The 17,500-nt window shown below is 43.2% G+C and overlaps 1 protein-coding gene across 7 annotated transcripts in view; it reads right to left on the reverse strand.

The window, feature by feature from the left end:
* Positions 1-17,500, reverse strand: part of LOC118396802 (dedicator of cytokinesis protein 10-like) — a 183,140-nt gene that overhangs the window by 97,302 nt on the left and 68,338 nt on the right. For 4 of the 7 annotated variants that reach the window (XM_052467186.1, XM_052467191.1, XM_052467190.1 and 1 more), the window contains exon 2: positions 512-631. In XM_052467186.1, coding sequence (XP_052323146.1) covers positions 512-631 — 120 coding nt within the window. Of the gene's footprint in view, positions 1-511; positions 632-7,586; positions 7,816-17,500 lie in introns of those variants that run through there. The other 3 variants (XM_052467189.1, XM_052467188.1, XM_052467187.1) reach the window with 3 other exon arrangements.

Here is a 17,500-nt window from a genome sequence, read left to right on the forward strand (position 1 = left end):
GCGTGCGTGCGTGTATATATCACGGTAGCAGAGTCATGACTTTAAACATCAACTCGAGAGCCGAGTCATTTCCCGAAAACCAATTAAAACTAGTTCTAATGAAGTGGTGGTCTTAAGGAGTCACATTAGCGCACTAATTAAGTCACTAATGAGCAACAGCCACGGGACATTGGGGAGAAGAAGCAATGGGGGGGAATGAGGGGTTGAGAATGCAAAATGAGTGTGTGTGTCTGTCTGTCCTTCCGTCTTGTTGAAAAACATTGGTGTGGCTGGCATGAGCCAAACGAAGACACAGCCCCACACACACCCACACCCTCATTCCCACACCCCCATTCCCACACACACACAGCAAACAAAATAAGTGAAAGGAGGTCATTTGTGGGTGACATACAGACAGACTTGACCGAGACAGGATGGCATTCACACACACACACACACACACGTCTCAAACGCACATTTAACCAACCCAACCCCCCCCCCCCAGCACAGACACAGACACGTTTGTACCCACCGTGAAGTCGTTGTCGGGGAAGAGAAGCAGCTCTCGGAGGGGGTCTTCCTTCAGCTCATCTCCCAGGTCACAGATCACAGCCTCATAGTCCAGAGGGTCTATCAGCTTGGGTTTCTCCTGCTGGAACACACACACACACAGACAGACATTTGACTTATCCCATATGGCAGTGAAATAAATACTTGAGGAAACACAGATGAGAAAGTGGCGGAGGCAGGATTCAAATCCCGGTCCACGTGGAACACACTCGTTTTCAAAATTGCGAGGTCAGCCATACACTTGATGACTGCTGTAACAGTCACACCACGGGATATCCAACATAGTCAACTATGAGGTCACACAGAAAGTCTTCTACATCTAGGACTTATCCTGCTGTAACAGTCACACCACGGGATATCCAATAGTCAACTATGAGGTCACACAGAAAGTGTGAGTCTGCCACTAGCATAGTCAGTTTAGTCAGCTCAGCTATCACCATTGAGACCGTGTCTGTGCCTCGACCTAGGTTGGGCAAAACTAAACATGGCGGTGTTCGCCTTAGCAATCTCACTAGGATAAAGACCACCTCCATTCCTGTCATTACTGAAAGAGATCATGATACCTCACATCTCAAAATAGGGCTACTTAATGTTAGATCCCTTACTTCAAAGGCAATTATAGTCAATGAACTAATCACTGATCATAATCTTGATGTGATTGGCCTGACTGAAACATGGCTTAAGCCTGATGAATTTACTGTGTTAAATGAGGCCTCACCTCCTGGCTACACTAGTGACCATATCCCCGTGCATCCCGCAAAAGGCGGAGGTGTTGCTAACATTTACGATAGCAAATTTCAATTTACAAAAAAAAAAAAAAAAAATGACGTTTTCGTCTTTTGAGCTTCTAGTCATGAAATCTATGCAGCCTACTCAATCACTTTTTATAGCTACTGTTTACAGGCCTCCTGGGCCATATACAGCGTTTCTCACTGAGTTCCCTGAATTCCTATCGGACCTTGTAGTCATTGCAGATATTCTAATCTTTGGTGACTTTAATATTCACATGGAAAAGTCCACAGACCCACTCCAAAAGGCTTTTGGAGCCATCATCGACTCAGTGGGTTTTGTCCAACATGTCTCTGGACCCAATCACTGTCACAGTCATACGCTGGACCTAGTTTTGTCCCATGGAATAAATGTTGTGGATCTTAATGTTTTTCCTCATAATCCTGGACTATCGGACCACCATTTTATTACGTTTGCAATTGCAACAAATAATCTGCTCAGACCCCAACCAAGGAACATCAAAGTCGTGCTATAAATTCACAGACAACACAAAGATTCCTTGATGCCCTTCCAGACTCCCTCTGCCTACCCAAGGACGCCAGAGGACAAAAATCTGTTAACCACCTAACTGAGGATCTCAATTTAACCTTGCGCAATACCTAGATGCAGTTGCACCCCTAAAAACAAAAAAAATGTCTCATAAGAAACTAGCTCCCTGGTACACAGAAAATACCCGAGCTCTGAAGCAAGCTTCCAGAAAATTGGAACGGAAATGGCGCCACACCAAACTGGAAGTCTTCCGACTAGCTTGGAAGGACGGTACCGTGCAGTACCAAAGAGCCCTTACTGCTGCTCGATCATCCTATTTTTCTAACTTAATTGAGGAAAATAAGAACAATCCAAAATTCCTTTTTGATACTGTGGCAAAGCTAACTAAAATGCAGCATTCCCCAAGAGAGGATGACTTTCACTTTAGCAGTGATAAATTCATGAACTTCTTTGAGGAAAAGATTATGATTATTAGAAAGTAAATTACGGACTCCTCTTTAAACCTGCGTATTCCTCCAAACCTCAGTTGTCCTGAGTCTGCACAACTCTGCCAGGACCTAGGTTCAAGAGAGACGCTCAAGTGTTTTAGTACTATATCTCTTGACACAATGATGAAAATAATCATGGCCTCTAAACCTTCAAGCTGTATACTGGACCCTATTCCAACTAAACTACTGAAAGAACTGCTTCCTGTGCTTGGCCCTCCTATGTTGAACATAATAAACGGCTCACTATCCACTGGATGTGTACCAAACTCACTAAAAGTGGCAGTAATAAAGCCTCTCTTGAAAAAGCCAAACCTTGACCCAGAAAATATAAAAAACTATCGGCCTATATCGAATCTTCCATTCCTCTCAAAAATTTTAGAGAAGGCTGTTGCGCAGCAACTCACTGCCTTCCTGAAGACAAACAATGTATACGAAATGCTTCAGTCTGGTTTTAGACCCCATCATAGCACTGAGACGGCACTTGTGAAGGTGGTAAATTACATTTTAATGGCATCGGACCGAGGATCTGCATCTGTCCTCGTGCTCCTAGACCTTAGTGCTGCTTTTGATACCATCGATCACCACATTCTTTTGGAGAGATTGGAAACCCAAATTGGTCTACAAGGACATGTTCTGGCCTGGTTTAGGTCTTATCTGTCGGAAAGATATCAGTTTGTCTCTGTGAATGGTTTGTCCTCTGACAAATCAACTGTAAATTTCGGTGTTCCTCAAGGTTCTGTTTTAGGACCACTATTGTTTTCACTATATATTTTACCTCTTGGGGATGTTATTCGAAAACATAATGTAAACTTTCACTGCTATGCGGATGACACACAGCTGTACATTTCAATGAAACATGGTGAAGCCCCAAAATTGCCCTCGCTAGAAGCATGTGTTTCAGACATAAGGAAGTGGATGGCTGCAAACTTTCTACTATTAAACTCGGACAAAACAGAGATGCTTGTTCTAGGTCCCAAGAAACAAAGAGATCTTCTGTTGAATCTGACAATTAATCTTAATGGTTGTACAGTCGTCTCAAATAAAACTGTGAAGGACCTCGGCGTTACTCTGGACCCTGATCTCTCTTTTGAAGAACATATCAAGACCATTTCGAGGACAGCTTTTTCCATCTACGTAACATTGCAAAAATCAGAAACTTTCTGTCCAAAAATGATGCAGAAAAATTAATCCATGCTTTTGTCACTTCTAGGTTAGACTACTGCAATGCTCTATTTTCCGGCTACCCGGATAAAGCACTAAATAAACTTCAGTTAGTGCTAAATACGGCTGCTAGAATCCTGACTAGAACCAAAAAAATGTGATCATATTACTCCAGTGCTAGCCTCTCTACACTGGCTTCCTGTCAAAGCAAGGGCTGATTTCAAGGTTTTACTGCTAACCTACAAAGCATTACAAGGGCTTGCTCCTACCTACCTCTCTGATTTGGTCCTGCCGTACATACCTACACGTACGCTACGGTCACAAGACGCAGGCCTCCTAATTGTCCCTAGAATTTCTAAGCAAACAGCTGGAGGCAGGGCTTTCTCCTATAGAGCTCCATTTTTATGGAACGGTCTGCCTACCCATGTCAGAGACGCAAACTCGGTCTCAACCTTTAAGTCTTTACTGAAGACTCATCTCTTCAGTGGGTCATATGATTGAGTGTAGTCTGGCCCAGGAGTGGTGATTCACAACAGTGATTCACTGTTGTGGTCGGCCTGTCTGGGTTGGCGTCCCCCCCTTGGGTTGTACCGTGGCGGAGATCTTTGTGGGCTATACTCGGCCTTGTCTCAGGATGGTAAGTTGGTGGTTGAAGATATCCCTCTAGTGGTGTGGGGGCTGTGCTTTGGCAAAGTGGGTGGGGTTATATCCTTCCTGTTTGGCCCTGTCCGGGGGTGTCCTCGGATGGGGCCACAGTGTCTCCTGACCCCTCCTGTCTCAGCCTCCAGTATTTATGCTGCAGTAGTTTATGTGTCGGGGGGCTAAGGTCAGTTTGTTATATCTGGAGTACTTCTCCTGTCCTATTCGGTGTCCTGTGTGAATCTAAGTGTGCGTTCTCTAATTCTCTCCTTCTCTCTTTCTTTCTCTCTCTCGGAGGACCTGAGCCCTAGGACCATGCCCCAGGACTACCTGACATGATGACTCCTTGCTGTCCCCAGTCCACCTGGCCATGCTGCTACTCCAGTTTCAACTGGCCTGGGCCCTAGGACCATGCCCCAGGACTACCTGACATGATGGCTCCTTGCTGTCCCCAGTCCAACTGACTGTGCTGCTGCTCCAGTTTCAACTGTTCTGCCTTATTATTATTCGACTAGGCTGGTCATTTATGAACATTTGAACATCTTGGTCATGTTCTGTTATAATCTCTACCCCGGCACAGCCAGAAGAGGACTGGCCACCCCACATAGCCCGGTTCCTCTCTAGGTTTCTTCCTAGGTTTTGGCCTTTCTAGGGAGTTTTTCCTAGCCACCGTGCTTTTACACCTGCATTGTTTGCTGTTTGGGGTTTTAGGCTGGGTTTCTGTACAGCACTTTGAGATATCAGCTGATGTACGAAGGGCTATATAAATAAATTTGATTTGATTTGAAAGTCTTCTACATCTAGGACTTATCCTGCTGTAACACACAGAGAGAGAGAGAAAGACAGACAGACAGCCAGCGACACAAATGACTAGGCTAACACCAAGTGCAATTTGCCTCTACACTGTTCAATAATCATGACTCATCAACCTCTCTGAACTCTGAGAGAAGTCAGCCAGTCAACAAGTATTCTTCAAATCAAAGACGAGCCAAATGGTGTGGCTAGGCAAATTGTCTAAAACCTCAGGATATCTGTTAATTTTTCCATTTCTCTTCTTTTTTTTACTTTTCTTTTGAAACGGCATGAAAAACTAGCTACCACCTCACTTCCTGTGTTCACTCCGTCACAATTGGATCAGCTCCACAAACATCAAGGCTGCAACCAAAATGCGGCCCCGTTCCCTATAGACCCTGGCCAGAAGTGGTGCACTGCATAGTGAAGAGAGTGCCATTTGGGACGCAGGCCCCAGTCTAGAGGGGCGGGGAAGAGAGAAGTAAAATAGAGGATGAAGTGGTTTACATGTCATGTGCCAAACCAAACTGAACCAGAAACATGTCGAGCTGTTCCCCTCTTTCCAACAAGGGAAACTGTTTTACTGACAGATGGAGACTATATCACATTAGCAGTGATCATAACAGCTCAGAAAACATATTTAAACGATAGGCTCAATGTCACCTATTATTTTTAAGATTCCGGTGCTTAATAGTATTTCGATGCAAAGGATTACATCAGAGATTTGAGTTCTGAAAAGACAGTAGACTGATATGTCACAAAGGCAGAAGTTTACAATACGTTTTAGGTTAAGGGTTAGGCTACACATCTGCACAGCACATGGTCTCGACAAGCCCATCCAGACAGAGCGTTTCACAGAAAGCGAAATGGACTGCACATGATGAGACGAGGCTATTTCCGTCCTCAAAGGAAAGCAGTAGGTCTTATTCATCACTGCTAACAAAAACTGTGGTCGGAGAAGTGGAAAACTGAAGACCTGTGTTCTCTGTTTATACGCCCATAGCGGGGGGGTTCCGACCACTATCCCCTGTTCAGTTAGACCAGGGGGTGTAATTCATTAGTGCACAACGTAGCAAAACGTTTTTGAAAAGGAAATGGGGTTTATTGGATTTCTTAAAAGGGTTTCTTAAGTTCAGCTAGGTCCCTCCGCGTTTCAGCCTGTTTGCTTCCGTTTGGTTCCTCGTGAATACAACTCTGACAGAATGCACCGCTCACCCACAGGGGAAAGAGGTAGAAACCAAGCCGTCATTGAGGCATAAAACCACGAAAAAGAATGTGACAAAAAGCGAAAGACTGAAAAATACCCAGAATCATAACATTCCTTGTTGTGAGGAAGGATCTTGGTGTGACTCCACTGTAAAAAAAAAACAAAAAAACAATTTGTTTATACGAACTGTACCTGACTGGAAGAGAGAATGACGACTGAGGACAATTTAATTTCTCAACCTCACAGAAATGTCTACCAAGACAACATCTTTTGCCTGAGTGGCCTGTGGTCCAGCGGTTAGTGCCGAGTACCCGCCCCGGCACACATGTTTAGCCAAAACTATCCATCGGCATGGGTTCGAATCAGCCTCGCAACCTCTCCTACCTTGGTTCCAGTCAGTAGGGATCTTACCATACAGATGAACCGGGGGAGGGGCAGAGAAACACATGAACAACAGCCTTTCATATTCAGCATTCATTCACACTGTTGCCAAATCACTTAATCACCCTACTGAGCAGGGCTGTGGATTTGGCTCATTCAGTTTTGACTCTGGACTTGACCAGAGGCACTGAGAGGTCAAATGGCACCCCTTAAGTTTTGGTTCCCCTTTAGTCTGGTCAAAAGTAGGTGCAATGGTGAAGGAGTAGGGTGTTATTAAGACAGACAAAACTGCTTGGAAAATTACACAACAAATGTGTAAGGAAATGGGCGCTGATGACAGTCGGCCGAAGCTAGCTTAGACCTGTGGCGGCACCTTCCCTGACGCCTGACGTACTATCAGTCACACAACAGCTTGGTACTGACTGAGACTTCAGAGTCAGCCGTGTTGCTGTCGGCGTCGTATCAGATCTCAGACCAGCTTGATGCACGCTACGTAACACCTACACGTTCGGCGTCTATGTTGCACCAGACTACATCACACCCGATATAGTTAGGAATTTGCAGAGCATTTGTACAATCAGACCTACGTATAGAGGCGTACAAGTCCCTTGCTGACAACCTCATATCTCCAGTTTAAATGTTGTGAACAAAAAGATCCCCTTCCTGATTGTACATGGCCACTCCACTGGTTAAAAACTCAGACATAGGGAGCAATACTGTTGGAGTCTCTGCCAGTTACAGATACCAACACGCCGATCAGATAGTCAAACAGAGAGGCATTGGCTAACTAGTATTAGACAAAGGCTAGCAATGTCCAATTCCAAACTGTGCCTCGTGTTGACGGACAGGTGCAGTGTCGAGTGAAGTTGCCCCATAGAGACTGATCTCGGGTCAGTTTCGTCTTTCACCCACTAACGATTAAGGTTAGGACTGGGGAAGGGGAAGCTGATCCTAGATCTGTACCTAAGGGGAACTTCACCCCGGATCGACAGGTGCAAACAGAAAGGAACAGGAAGCCCAGGGCAATAAAAACACACAGGTACGGCACTGCACTAAAGAGGGAGATAGAAAGAGAAAGAGGGCATACATACAACGCTCAGGCGGTTGAAATCGTTCCGCACACGCCTGTTCTTATCCCTGTTCTTCCTTCGGAACGTGATCTTACTCCTGAAACTCATCCTGATTCAAAACAGGAGACTACTGCACACGGATACCGGTGACACACACTGACACGAGAACACGGAGAGGACATGTGTTCCAGCAGGCAGAAGCAGAAGCTCCATTGAAGGGTGTGCGAGACCTGTTGGAGCGCGTGGTGGCCCAAGGAGGAAGTAGAGGCTTGATGTCACACAGTGACAGAGGTGCAGCAGGGGAAACTTACAACAAAAAAAGAAAGTCCAACCACCAAACCACTCTCTCTCTCTCTCTCTCCGTTTCTCTCTGTAGACCGCTCTCTCGCTCTGTTCTTAATCTCACCACATTTTCGGGATGGATTCCCGCTGGGGCCGCCCATATGGAAAATGTACTGTATGCACACACTACAGTCAGTCACTTGGTATAAAAATGTCTGATAAATGGCATTAATTATATTATGATTAATATTATTAGATACATTAGCCATAGTACCATTACAGGGCTGGCTATACATAGTTGTGCTTGGTACTGCTTGGTAATACTGACACTGCGTACACACTAAAGTGACCACATCCCCTCGCTATGTCACACAACTGAATTCTTACAAACTGCCACCATGACACACTCTCGGTTTTTGTCTCCATGGTTGTAATCAATGCCCAACCCGCTCACTCTTTTCACAAACATGCATTCACACACGCGCGCGCACACACACACACACACTCACACGCACACACACACACACCCTACAGTTGAAATTCGGAAGTTTACATACACCAAGGGTGGAGTCATGAAAACTCGTAAAAATCCAGAAAATGATGTCATGGCTTTAGAAGCTTCTGATGGGGTAATTGACATCATTTGAGTCAATTGGAGGTGAACCTGCAGATGTATTTCAAGGCCTGCCTTCAAACTCAGTGCCTCTTTGCTTGACATCATGGGAAAATCAAAAGCAATTTCCAAACACCTGAAGGTACCACGTTCATCTGTACAAGCAGCCGTCATACCACTCAGGAAGGAGATGCGTTCTGTCTCCTAGAGATTAATGTATTTTGGTGTGAAAAGTGCAAATCAATCCCAGAACAACAGATTCTGGAGGAAACAGGTACAAAAGTATCTATATCCACAGTAAAACAAGTCCTATATTGTCATAACCTGAAAGGCTGCTCAGCAAGGAAGAAGCCACTGCTCCAAAACCGCCATAAAAAAGCTACGGTTTGCAACTGCACATGGGGACGAAGATCATACTTTTTGGAGAAATGTCCTCTGCTCTGATGAAACAAAAATAGAACTGTTTGGCCATAATGACCATTATTATGCATGGAGGAAAAAGGGGGAGGCTTGCAAGCAGAAGAACACCAGCAGCATCATGTTGTGGGGGTGCTTTTCTGCAGGAGGGACTGGTGCACTTCACAAAATAGATGGCATCATGAGGAACAAAAATTATGTGGATATATTGAAGCAACATCTCAAGACATCAGTCAGGAAGTTAAAGCTTGGTCGCAAATGGGTCTTCCACATGGATAACGACCCCAAGCATACTTCCAAAGTTGTGGCAAATTGGCTTAAGGACAACAAAGTCAAGGTATTGGAGTGGCCATCCCAAAGCCCTGACCTCAATCATATTGAACATTTGTGGGCAGAACTGAAAAAGCATGTGCGAACATGGAGGCTTACAAAACTGACTCAGTTACACCAGCTCTGTCAGGAGGAATGGGCCAAAATTCACCCCACTTATTGTGGGAAGCTTGTGGAAGGCTACCCAAACGTTTGACCCAAGTTAATATATGCCATTTAGCAGACGCTTTTATCCAAAGCGACTTACAGTCATGTGTGCATACATTCTACGTATGGGTGGTCCCGGGAATCGAACCCTCGAACCCACTACCCTGGCGTTACAAGCGCCATGCTCTACCAACTGAGCTACAGAAGGACCAAACAATTCAAAGGCAATGCTACCAAATACTAATTGAGTGTATGAAACTTCTTACCCACTGGGAATGTGATGAAAGAAATAAAAGCTGAAATAAATAATTCTCTCTACTATTATTCTGACAAAAATCCCCCCCCCCCCACACACACACTTCCCTTGATGGAATTTCAATGCAGAACAGAGAGCTGTCAGCTACCAGACAGTTTGAGGAACTGACCCTGTGACGTCACAGCCTCTGAATCCATGTCCCAAATGGCACCCTATTCCCTACATAGGGCATTAATGTACTTTTGACCAGGGCTCATAGGGCTGTGTCAAAATTAGTGCACTATATAGGGAATAGGGTGCCATTTAGGAATCAACCTGTCTGAGTGCTGTTAGCCTGATTACATTAGCTACTGTTACATCCTTTTTGTTATTGATAATTTAAAAAGAGGTGAAAATGCAATCGATTTTTACTCTCTCCGTCCATTGGTGGTCAATGCAACACCAGGGAAGCGCACCGAGAGTTTTAAAGCTGAAATGCAGCATGACTTTGACACGCAAACCAACACATGAGAAGAATGATACAGACAGGGGTCACAGGAAGAGTCATTGACAGACACTGATTGAGAGAGAGGAGACAAGGGTTGCATCCCAAATAGTACCCAAATTAAGAAATCATAGGCCCCGGGGCAGTTTTCAGCTGTGCATAATTGCAAAATTATTTTTTTTGTTTTGAATTTTACCCCTTTTTCGTGGTATCCAAATATTTTAGTAGCTACTATGTATTTCTGATCTCATCGCTACAACTCCCGTACGGGCTCGGGAGAGACAAAGGTTGAAAGTCATGCGTCCGATACACATGCCTCCGATACACAACCCAACCAAGCAGCACTGCTTCTTAACACGGCGCACCTCCAACCCGGAAGCCAGCCGCAGCACCTACTCCAGTGATCTGTTGCTGATGACTGGGAGGAGCAGATTTCAGGAGCAGGACAAGACACCCTCTTTTTGACTGATGACTGATAGAAGGGCATGTACGTGATAGGCCTATCTGGCGCATATGATTATGATAGTCGTAATGCTTCTTGACAGTGTCATAAAGTGTATTTTCTTAGTCCAAGTAAAGTGACAAAGAATGGTCATAATGCTTCATGACAGGGTCATAAATTGTATTTTCTACAAGTGATATAAAATATGAGGACAAAAACATGACAAGAAGTCATTACAACAACAAAGGATTTAAGAAACACTTTTTTTTTTTTAAAGGAAACTTCTTGGGAGAATATATTTTTTTAAATAAATGTGGGTTTTGACACTTATGTAGGTGTCATAACTAGCCAAAAAATATCGCAGTATATATGTCACAATAGGTGTAAACATATGGGTCATGACAGAGTTGTGAACATATTATATTATATATTATATTATATTATATATTATATACATATTACAAGTTATGTCAGCTGCTATGCCATATCATGACATGGTAAGATGGCACATTTTGGGGCGGCAGAGTAGCCTAGTGGTTAGAGCGTTGGACTAGTAACCGGAAGGTTGCAAGTTCAAATCCCCGAGCTGACAAGGTACAAATCTGTCGTTCTGCCCCTGAACAGGCAGTTAACCTACTGTTCCTAGGCCGTCATTGAAAATAAGAATTTGTTCTTAACTGACTCGTGTTTCTTGGCCCAAGCAAGTCTCTTCTTCTTATTGGTGTCCGACCATGAAGGCCAGATTCATACAGTCTCCTCTGAACAGTTGATGTTGAGATGTGTCAGTTACTTGGACTCTCTGAAGCATTTATTTGGGCTGCAATCTGAGGTGCAGTTAATTGCCGACTTCTAATGAACTTATCCTCTACAGCAGAGGTAACTCTGGGTCTTCTTTTCCTGTGGCGGATCTCATGAGAGCCAGTTTCATCATAGCGCTTAATGGTTTTTGTGACGGCACTTGAAGAAACTTTCAAAGTTCTTGAAATTTTCCAGATTGACTGACCTTCATGTCTTAAAGTAATGACGGACTGTCATTTCTCTTTGCTTATTTGAGCTGTTTTTGCCATAATATGGACTTTGGTCTTTCACCGACTTGGTATACCAACCTTACCTTGTCACAACACAACTGAATGGCTCAAACGCATTAAGGAAAGAAATTCCACTTAACAAGGCACACCTTTTAATTGAAATGCATTTCATGTGACTACCTCATGAAGCTGGTTGAGAGAATGCCAAGAGTGTGCAAAGCTGTTTTCAAGGCAAAGGGTGACTACTTTGAAGAATCTCAAATACTTTTTTGGTTACTACATGAGTCCATATGTGTTATTTCATAGTTTTGATGTCTTCACAATTATTCTACAATGTAGAAAATAGTCAAAAATAAAGAAAACCCTTAAATGAGTATGTGTGTCCAAACTTTTGACTGAAACTGTATACATATATCCATTAATTCTTGAAGAATATAAATGATAAATGCCTCATGAACTTAGTTCAACTGTCACAGTCCGTGAGAACCCAACATATAACCTTGTTTTACTCCAATGTTTGTAAACATTGTAAATGTAAACACACATTGTATAGCCTCATAACGTGGTTAAAATAATAGTTTTGATATCATGGACGGTCAGTCCTTGCATCCATAACTCTTGTCTATTAATCTGAGAGTGGTTACATTTCTACAGGCCCGTCCTTCAGCTTTTTTTTGTTTTACCAAAACAGAGGTGGGGAGCCCGTTTTGTAATTGTTTCATCCTTATCAAGAAATCAAAGTGTCACCAACAAAAAGGTAAACAGTCGGCCTATAGCAAATGCAACATATGGCATTCATTTCCCACGTGTAAATAGCACTTTTCTGTAGTGCTCAAAGCATGCCATTCCATAAGCTCAGCCCAATCAGTCCTCCATGAAAGCAAAATCATAATCAACAGAGTAGGGCTGGCTAATAAGTCCTTTGTTTTGGGGATAATCTATACTTCCATATTTCCAAGTCCTATTCTTGAAGATCAAGGGGTATAACATTTATTGGAATGACTGGAATTCTGATAGACTTTGGTTTTTAATGTAAAGATATAATTTAATCATATTATTTATATGTAGTAGAAAGTGATGGGTTAGAAGAAGCCTACACAACCAACACAAAGTCAAATTGAAAATCCATATATGCTATGTAAACTTTAACATTGCTTTATCCTGCAATAGATGTCGTTCAATTGGTAACATACAGTTGAAGTCGGAAGTTTACATACACTTAGGTTGGAGTCATTAAAACTCATTTTTCAACCACTCCACAAATTTCTTGTTAACAAACTATAGATTTGACAAGTCGGATAGGACATCTACTTTGTGCATTTTTCAATGCTTATCTTCAAACTCAGTGCAGCTTTCCTTGACATCATGGGAAAATCAAAAGAAATCAGACAAGACCTCAGAAAAAAAATTGTAGACGTCCACAAGTTTGGTTCATCCTTGGGAGCAATTTCCAAACGCCTGAAAGTACCACGTTCATCTGTACAAACAATAGAACTCAAGTATAAACACCATGGGACCACGCAGTCAACATACCGCTCAGGAAGAAGACACATTCTGTCTCCTAGAGATGAACGTACTTTGGTGCAAAAAGTACAAATCAATCCCAGAACAACAGCAAAGGACCTTATGACGATGCTGGAGGAAACAGGTACAAAAGTATCCATATCCACAGTAAAAACAAGTCCTATATCGACATAACCTGAAAGGCCGCTCAGCAAGGAAAAAGCCACTGCTCCAAAACCACCATAAAAAAAGCCAGACTACGGTTTGCAACTGCACATGGGGACAAAGTTCGTACTTTTAGAAGAAATGTCCTCTGGTCTGATGAAACAAAAATAGAACTATTCGGCCATAATGACAATTATTATGTTTGGAGGAAAAGGAGGAAAACAGCGGAGGCTTGCAAGCCGAAGAACACCATCCCAACCGTGAAGCACGGGGGTGGCAGCATCATGTTGTGGGGGTGCTTTGCTGCAGGAGGGACTGGTGCACTTCACAAAATAGATCATGAGGAACAAAAATGATGTGGATATATTGAAGCAAAATCTCAAGACATCAGTCAGGAAGTTAAAGCCTGGTCGCAAATGGGTCTTCCAAATGGACAACGACCCCAAGCATACTTCCAAATTTGTGGAAAAATGGCTTAAGGACAACAAAGTCAAGGTATTGGAGTGGCCATCCCAAAGCCCTGACCTCAATCCTATAGAAAATGTGTGGGCAGAACTGAAAAAGCGTGCGCAAGCAAGGAGGTCTTACAAACGTGACTCCGTTACACCAGCTCTGTCAGGAGGAATGGGACAAAATTCACCACACTTATTGTGAGAAGCTTGTGGAAGGCTGCCCAAAATGTTTGACCAAAGTTAAACAATTTAAAGGCAATGCTACCAGATACTAATTGAGTGTATGAAACTTCTTACCCACTGGGAATGTGATGAAAGAAATAAAAGCTGAAATAAATCACTCTACTATAATTCTGACATTTCACATTATTAAAATAAAGTGGTGATCCTAACTGACTTATGACAGGGCATTTTTACTAGGATTAAATGTCAGGAATTGTGAAAAACTGAGTTTAAATGTATTTGGCTAAGGTATGTAAACCTCCGACTTCAACTGTACATTTTGTCTTATTTTAAAGCCTCTTAAGGGGAAAGTAATCTAAAAGTAACGGAATGTAATCAGATTAAGTTACTGAGTTTGGGTCATCCAAAAGTTATGTTACTGATTTGGGGTACGTGCTCAGTCCCCTCCTGTACTCCCAACCACCCCAGTCATAGAATGTTCTCTCTACTACCGCATGGCAAACGGTACCGGAACGCCAAGTCTAGGACCAACAGTTTTTATCCCCAAGCCATAAGAATCCTGAACAAGTATTCAAATGGCTACACGGACTATTTGCATTGCATTTTGGGCGGGTAACTAGTAACTGTTACAGATTGCAGTTAGAAAGTAACCTACCCAACCCTGGAACTACCAATTAAATATCATGAAATTACAGAGAAAATGGGGTCAAAAGGTACAAAATAATAATATATAATCCATAGATGGCAGTTCCCATTCAAGTCAGGACTGGCATCCATTGTTAGTGTTCCGTTGAGCTGAACAGTCAAATTGCCAGGGTAAAAGGTTACAAAATCCTTCCATGGATTATACACTACATGACCAAAGGTATGTGGACACCTGCTCGTCAAACATCTCATTCCAAAATCATGGGCATTAACATGGAGTTGGTCCCACCTTTGCTGCTTTAACAGACTCTACTCTTCTGGGAAGGCGTTCCACTAGATGTTGGAACATTGCTGCAGGGACTTGATTCCATTCAGCCACAAGAGCTTTAGTGAGGTCGTGCACTGATGTTGGGCAATTAGGCCTGGCTTGCAGTCGGAGTTCCAATTCATTCCAAAGGTGTTCGACTGGTTGGAGGTCAGGGCCCTGTGCAGGCCAGTCAAGTTCTTTCACACTGATTTTGACAAACCATTTCTGTATGGACCTCGCTTTGTGCACGGGGGCATTATCATGCTGAAACAGCAAAGGGCCTTCCCCGAAACTGTGGCCACAAAGTTGGAAGCACAGAATTGTTTAGAATGTCACTGTATGCTGTTGCGTTAAGATTTCCCTACACTGGAACTGAGGGCCTAGTTTGAACCATGAAAAACAGCCCCAGACCATTAATCCTCCTCCACCAAACTTTACATTTGGCACTATGCAGTTGGGCAGGTAGCGTTCTCCTGGTTTCTGCCAAACCCAGATTAATCGGTCGGATGGTGATTAGTGATTCATTACTCCAGAGAACACGTTTACACTGCTCCAGAGTCCAATGGCGGCGAGCTTTACACGACTCCAGCTGACACTTGGCATTGCGCATGGTGATCTTAGGCTTGTATGCGGCTGCTCGGCCATGGGAACCCATTTCATGGAGCTCCCGACTAAAAGATATGGTGCTGACGTGGCTTCCAGAGGCAGTAGCAGCACTTACAGTTGACCAGGGCAGCTCTAGCAGAGCAGAAATTTGACAAACTGACTTGTTGGGAAGGTGGCATCCTATGACTGTGCCACGTTGAAATTCACTGAGCTCTTCAGTACGGGCCATTCTTCTCCCGACTGTAGGCATACCTGTAACTGCCAAAATAAAGGAAACACTTGAGTAAATGAGGGATACAATGTATATGTTATGGTGTGGGATGCATTTTCCTGGCATGTTTAGGTTCATTGAAACTGTTCTAGCAGCTCGTGGTGGCGTAAAACCCTTTGGTCTTTCCTTAATTTTGGCAGGTATGTGCTTGTGATAAAACTATTGAACATGTGGCTAAATTATGCTCTCTGGTATTATAATTATAATAATAATTGCCTCTTGGGCCGCCTGCGGGCTTGGGCCCAGTCCCTGACTCACACAATTGACTAGTCACAATTATTTATTATGCCGTTTTTTTTTATTAATCAGTAACCCAATCAAGGCAGGGCACCCCAGTTACCCACCTGGGCCCCCTACCTCCACTACTCCCCCCAGCTGATTAGCAGAGCGGCAGCAGGCAGCAGGCTCCTGAGTCTTCATGTGGTTGGCGGTTGCATATATATTACACTGAGTGTACAAAACATTAAGGACACCTGTTTTTTCAATGACAGACTGACCAGGTGAATCCAGGTGGAAGCTATGATTCCTTATTGATGTCACTTGTTAAATACACTTCAAAATCGGTGTGGATGAAGGGGAGGAGACAGGTTAAAGTATGATTTTTAAGCCTTGAGACAATTGCGACATGGCTTGTGTGTGTGTGCCATTCAGAAGGTGAATGGGCAAGACAAAATATTTAAGTGCCTTTGAACGGGGTATAGAGTAGGTGTCAGGTGCACCAGTTTGTGTCAAGAACTGCAACGCTGCTGGGTTTTTCACGCTCAACAGCTTCCCGTGTGTATCAAGAATGGTCCACCACCCAAAGGACATCCAGCCAACTTGACACAACTGTGGGAAGCATTTCAGTCAACGTGTGCCAGAATCCGTGTGGAACGCTTTCGACACTGAGTCCAAGCCCCGACAAATTGAGGCTGTTCTGAGGGAAAAGGGGAGGGGTGCAACTCAATATTAGTAAGGTGTCATTAATGTTTTGTCCACTGTATATACCGTATATATTTCCTTAATACACATTTCTTTAATTACATGCCTCTTCGGCCCCCCACGGCCTGGGCCCAGGAGCTTCAGCACTGGTAAGCCCCTGCATTAATCCAACCCTGCCTATCCCCTATATAGTGCATTACTTTTGACCAAAGCCCATAGTAATGCATTATATAGAGAAAGTAGTGCACTATATAGGGAATAATAGGGTACCAATTGGGACGCACACCTCAGATCAACAACTCTCCAGGCATATGTTAGTATAGGGCCATTCCATTTGATTTCAATAACTTTTCGACACCAAAACATTCAGGAGATAAAGCTGCTCAAAGTTAACCCATTTTGCATACCTCACCCTACAATGACACTGTCATGTCTTCATTACTGAAAAAGAGAAACGGTTGAATTTGATATAATTTGAAAGCTTACAATCAGGATGGTCAAACCATTTTACAATTTCTTGAAAAAAAAGTTTCTCAACATTATGTCAATTTTTAACCTTTAATGGGCAATTATCAAAAAACATGTAAACTGATTTTTTTTTCATTTTCACTTTTGTAGCTTAGTCCCTATTTTATGTCCTCTGAGGTGTTCATCTTGCGCCCGCCATCGGTTGAGACACGGCATGCTCTTGAATAAAGTGTCATGTTTTGGCTGATAAATGTAGCTACTAAACATTACATTTCAACTTTCACATAGTACCTCAAAGATAGCAGCAGGTCCACACATCAGGGTTTGTTTACTTGAATGGGAAAATCTGTTCTTTTCAAATTCTACTATCAATCTTTCATAGGAAAGCTATTGAAATCATAGAAATATAGATAAT

This window comes from Oncorhynchus keta, chromosome 18, assembly GCF_023373465.1.
Source record: "Oncorhynchus keta strain PuntledgeMale-10-30-2019 chromosome 18, Oket_V2, whole genome shotgun sequence".
In the NCBI taxonomy this organism is placed as follows: Eukaryota; Metazoa; Chordata; class Actinopteri; order Salmoniformes; family Salmonidae; genus Oncorhynchus; species Oncorhynchus keta.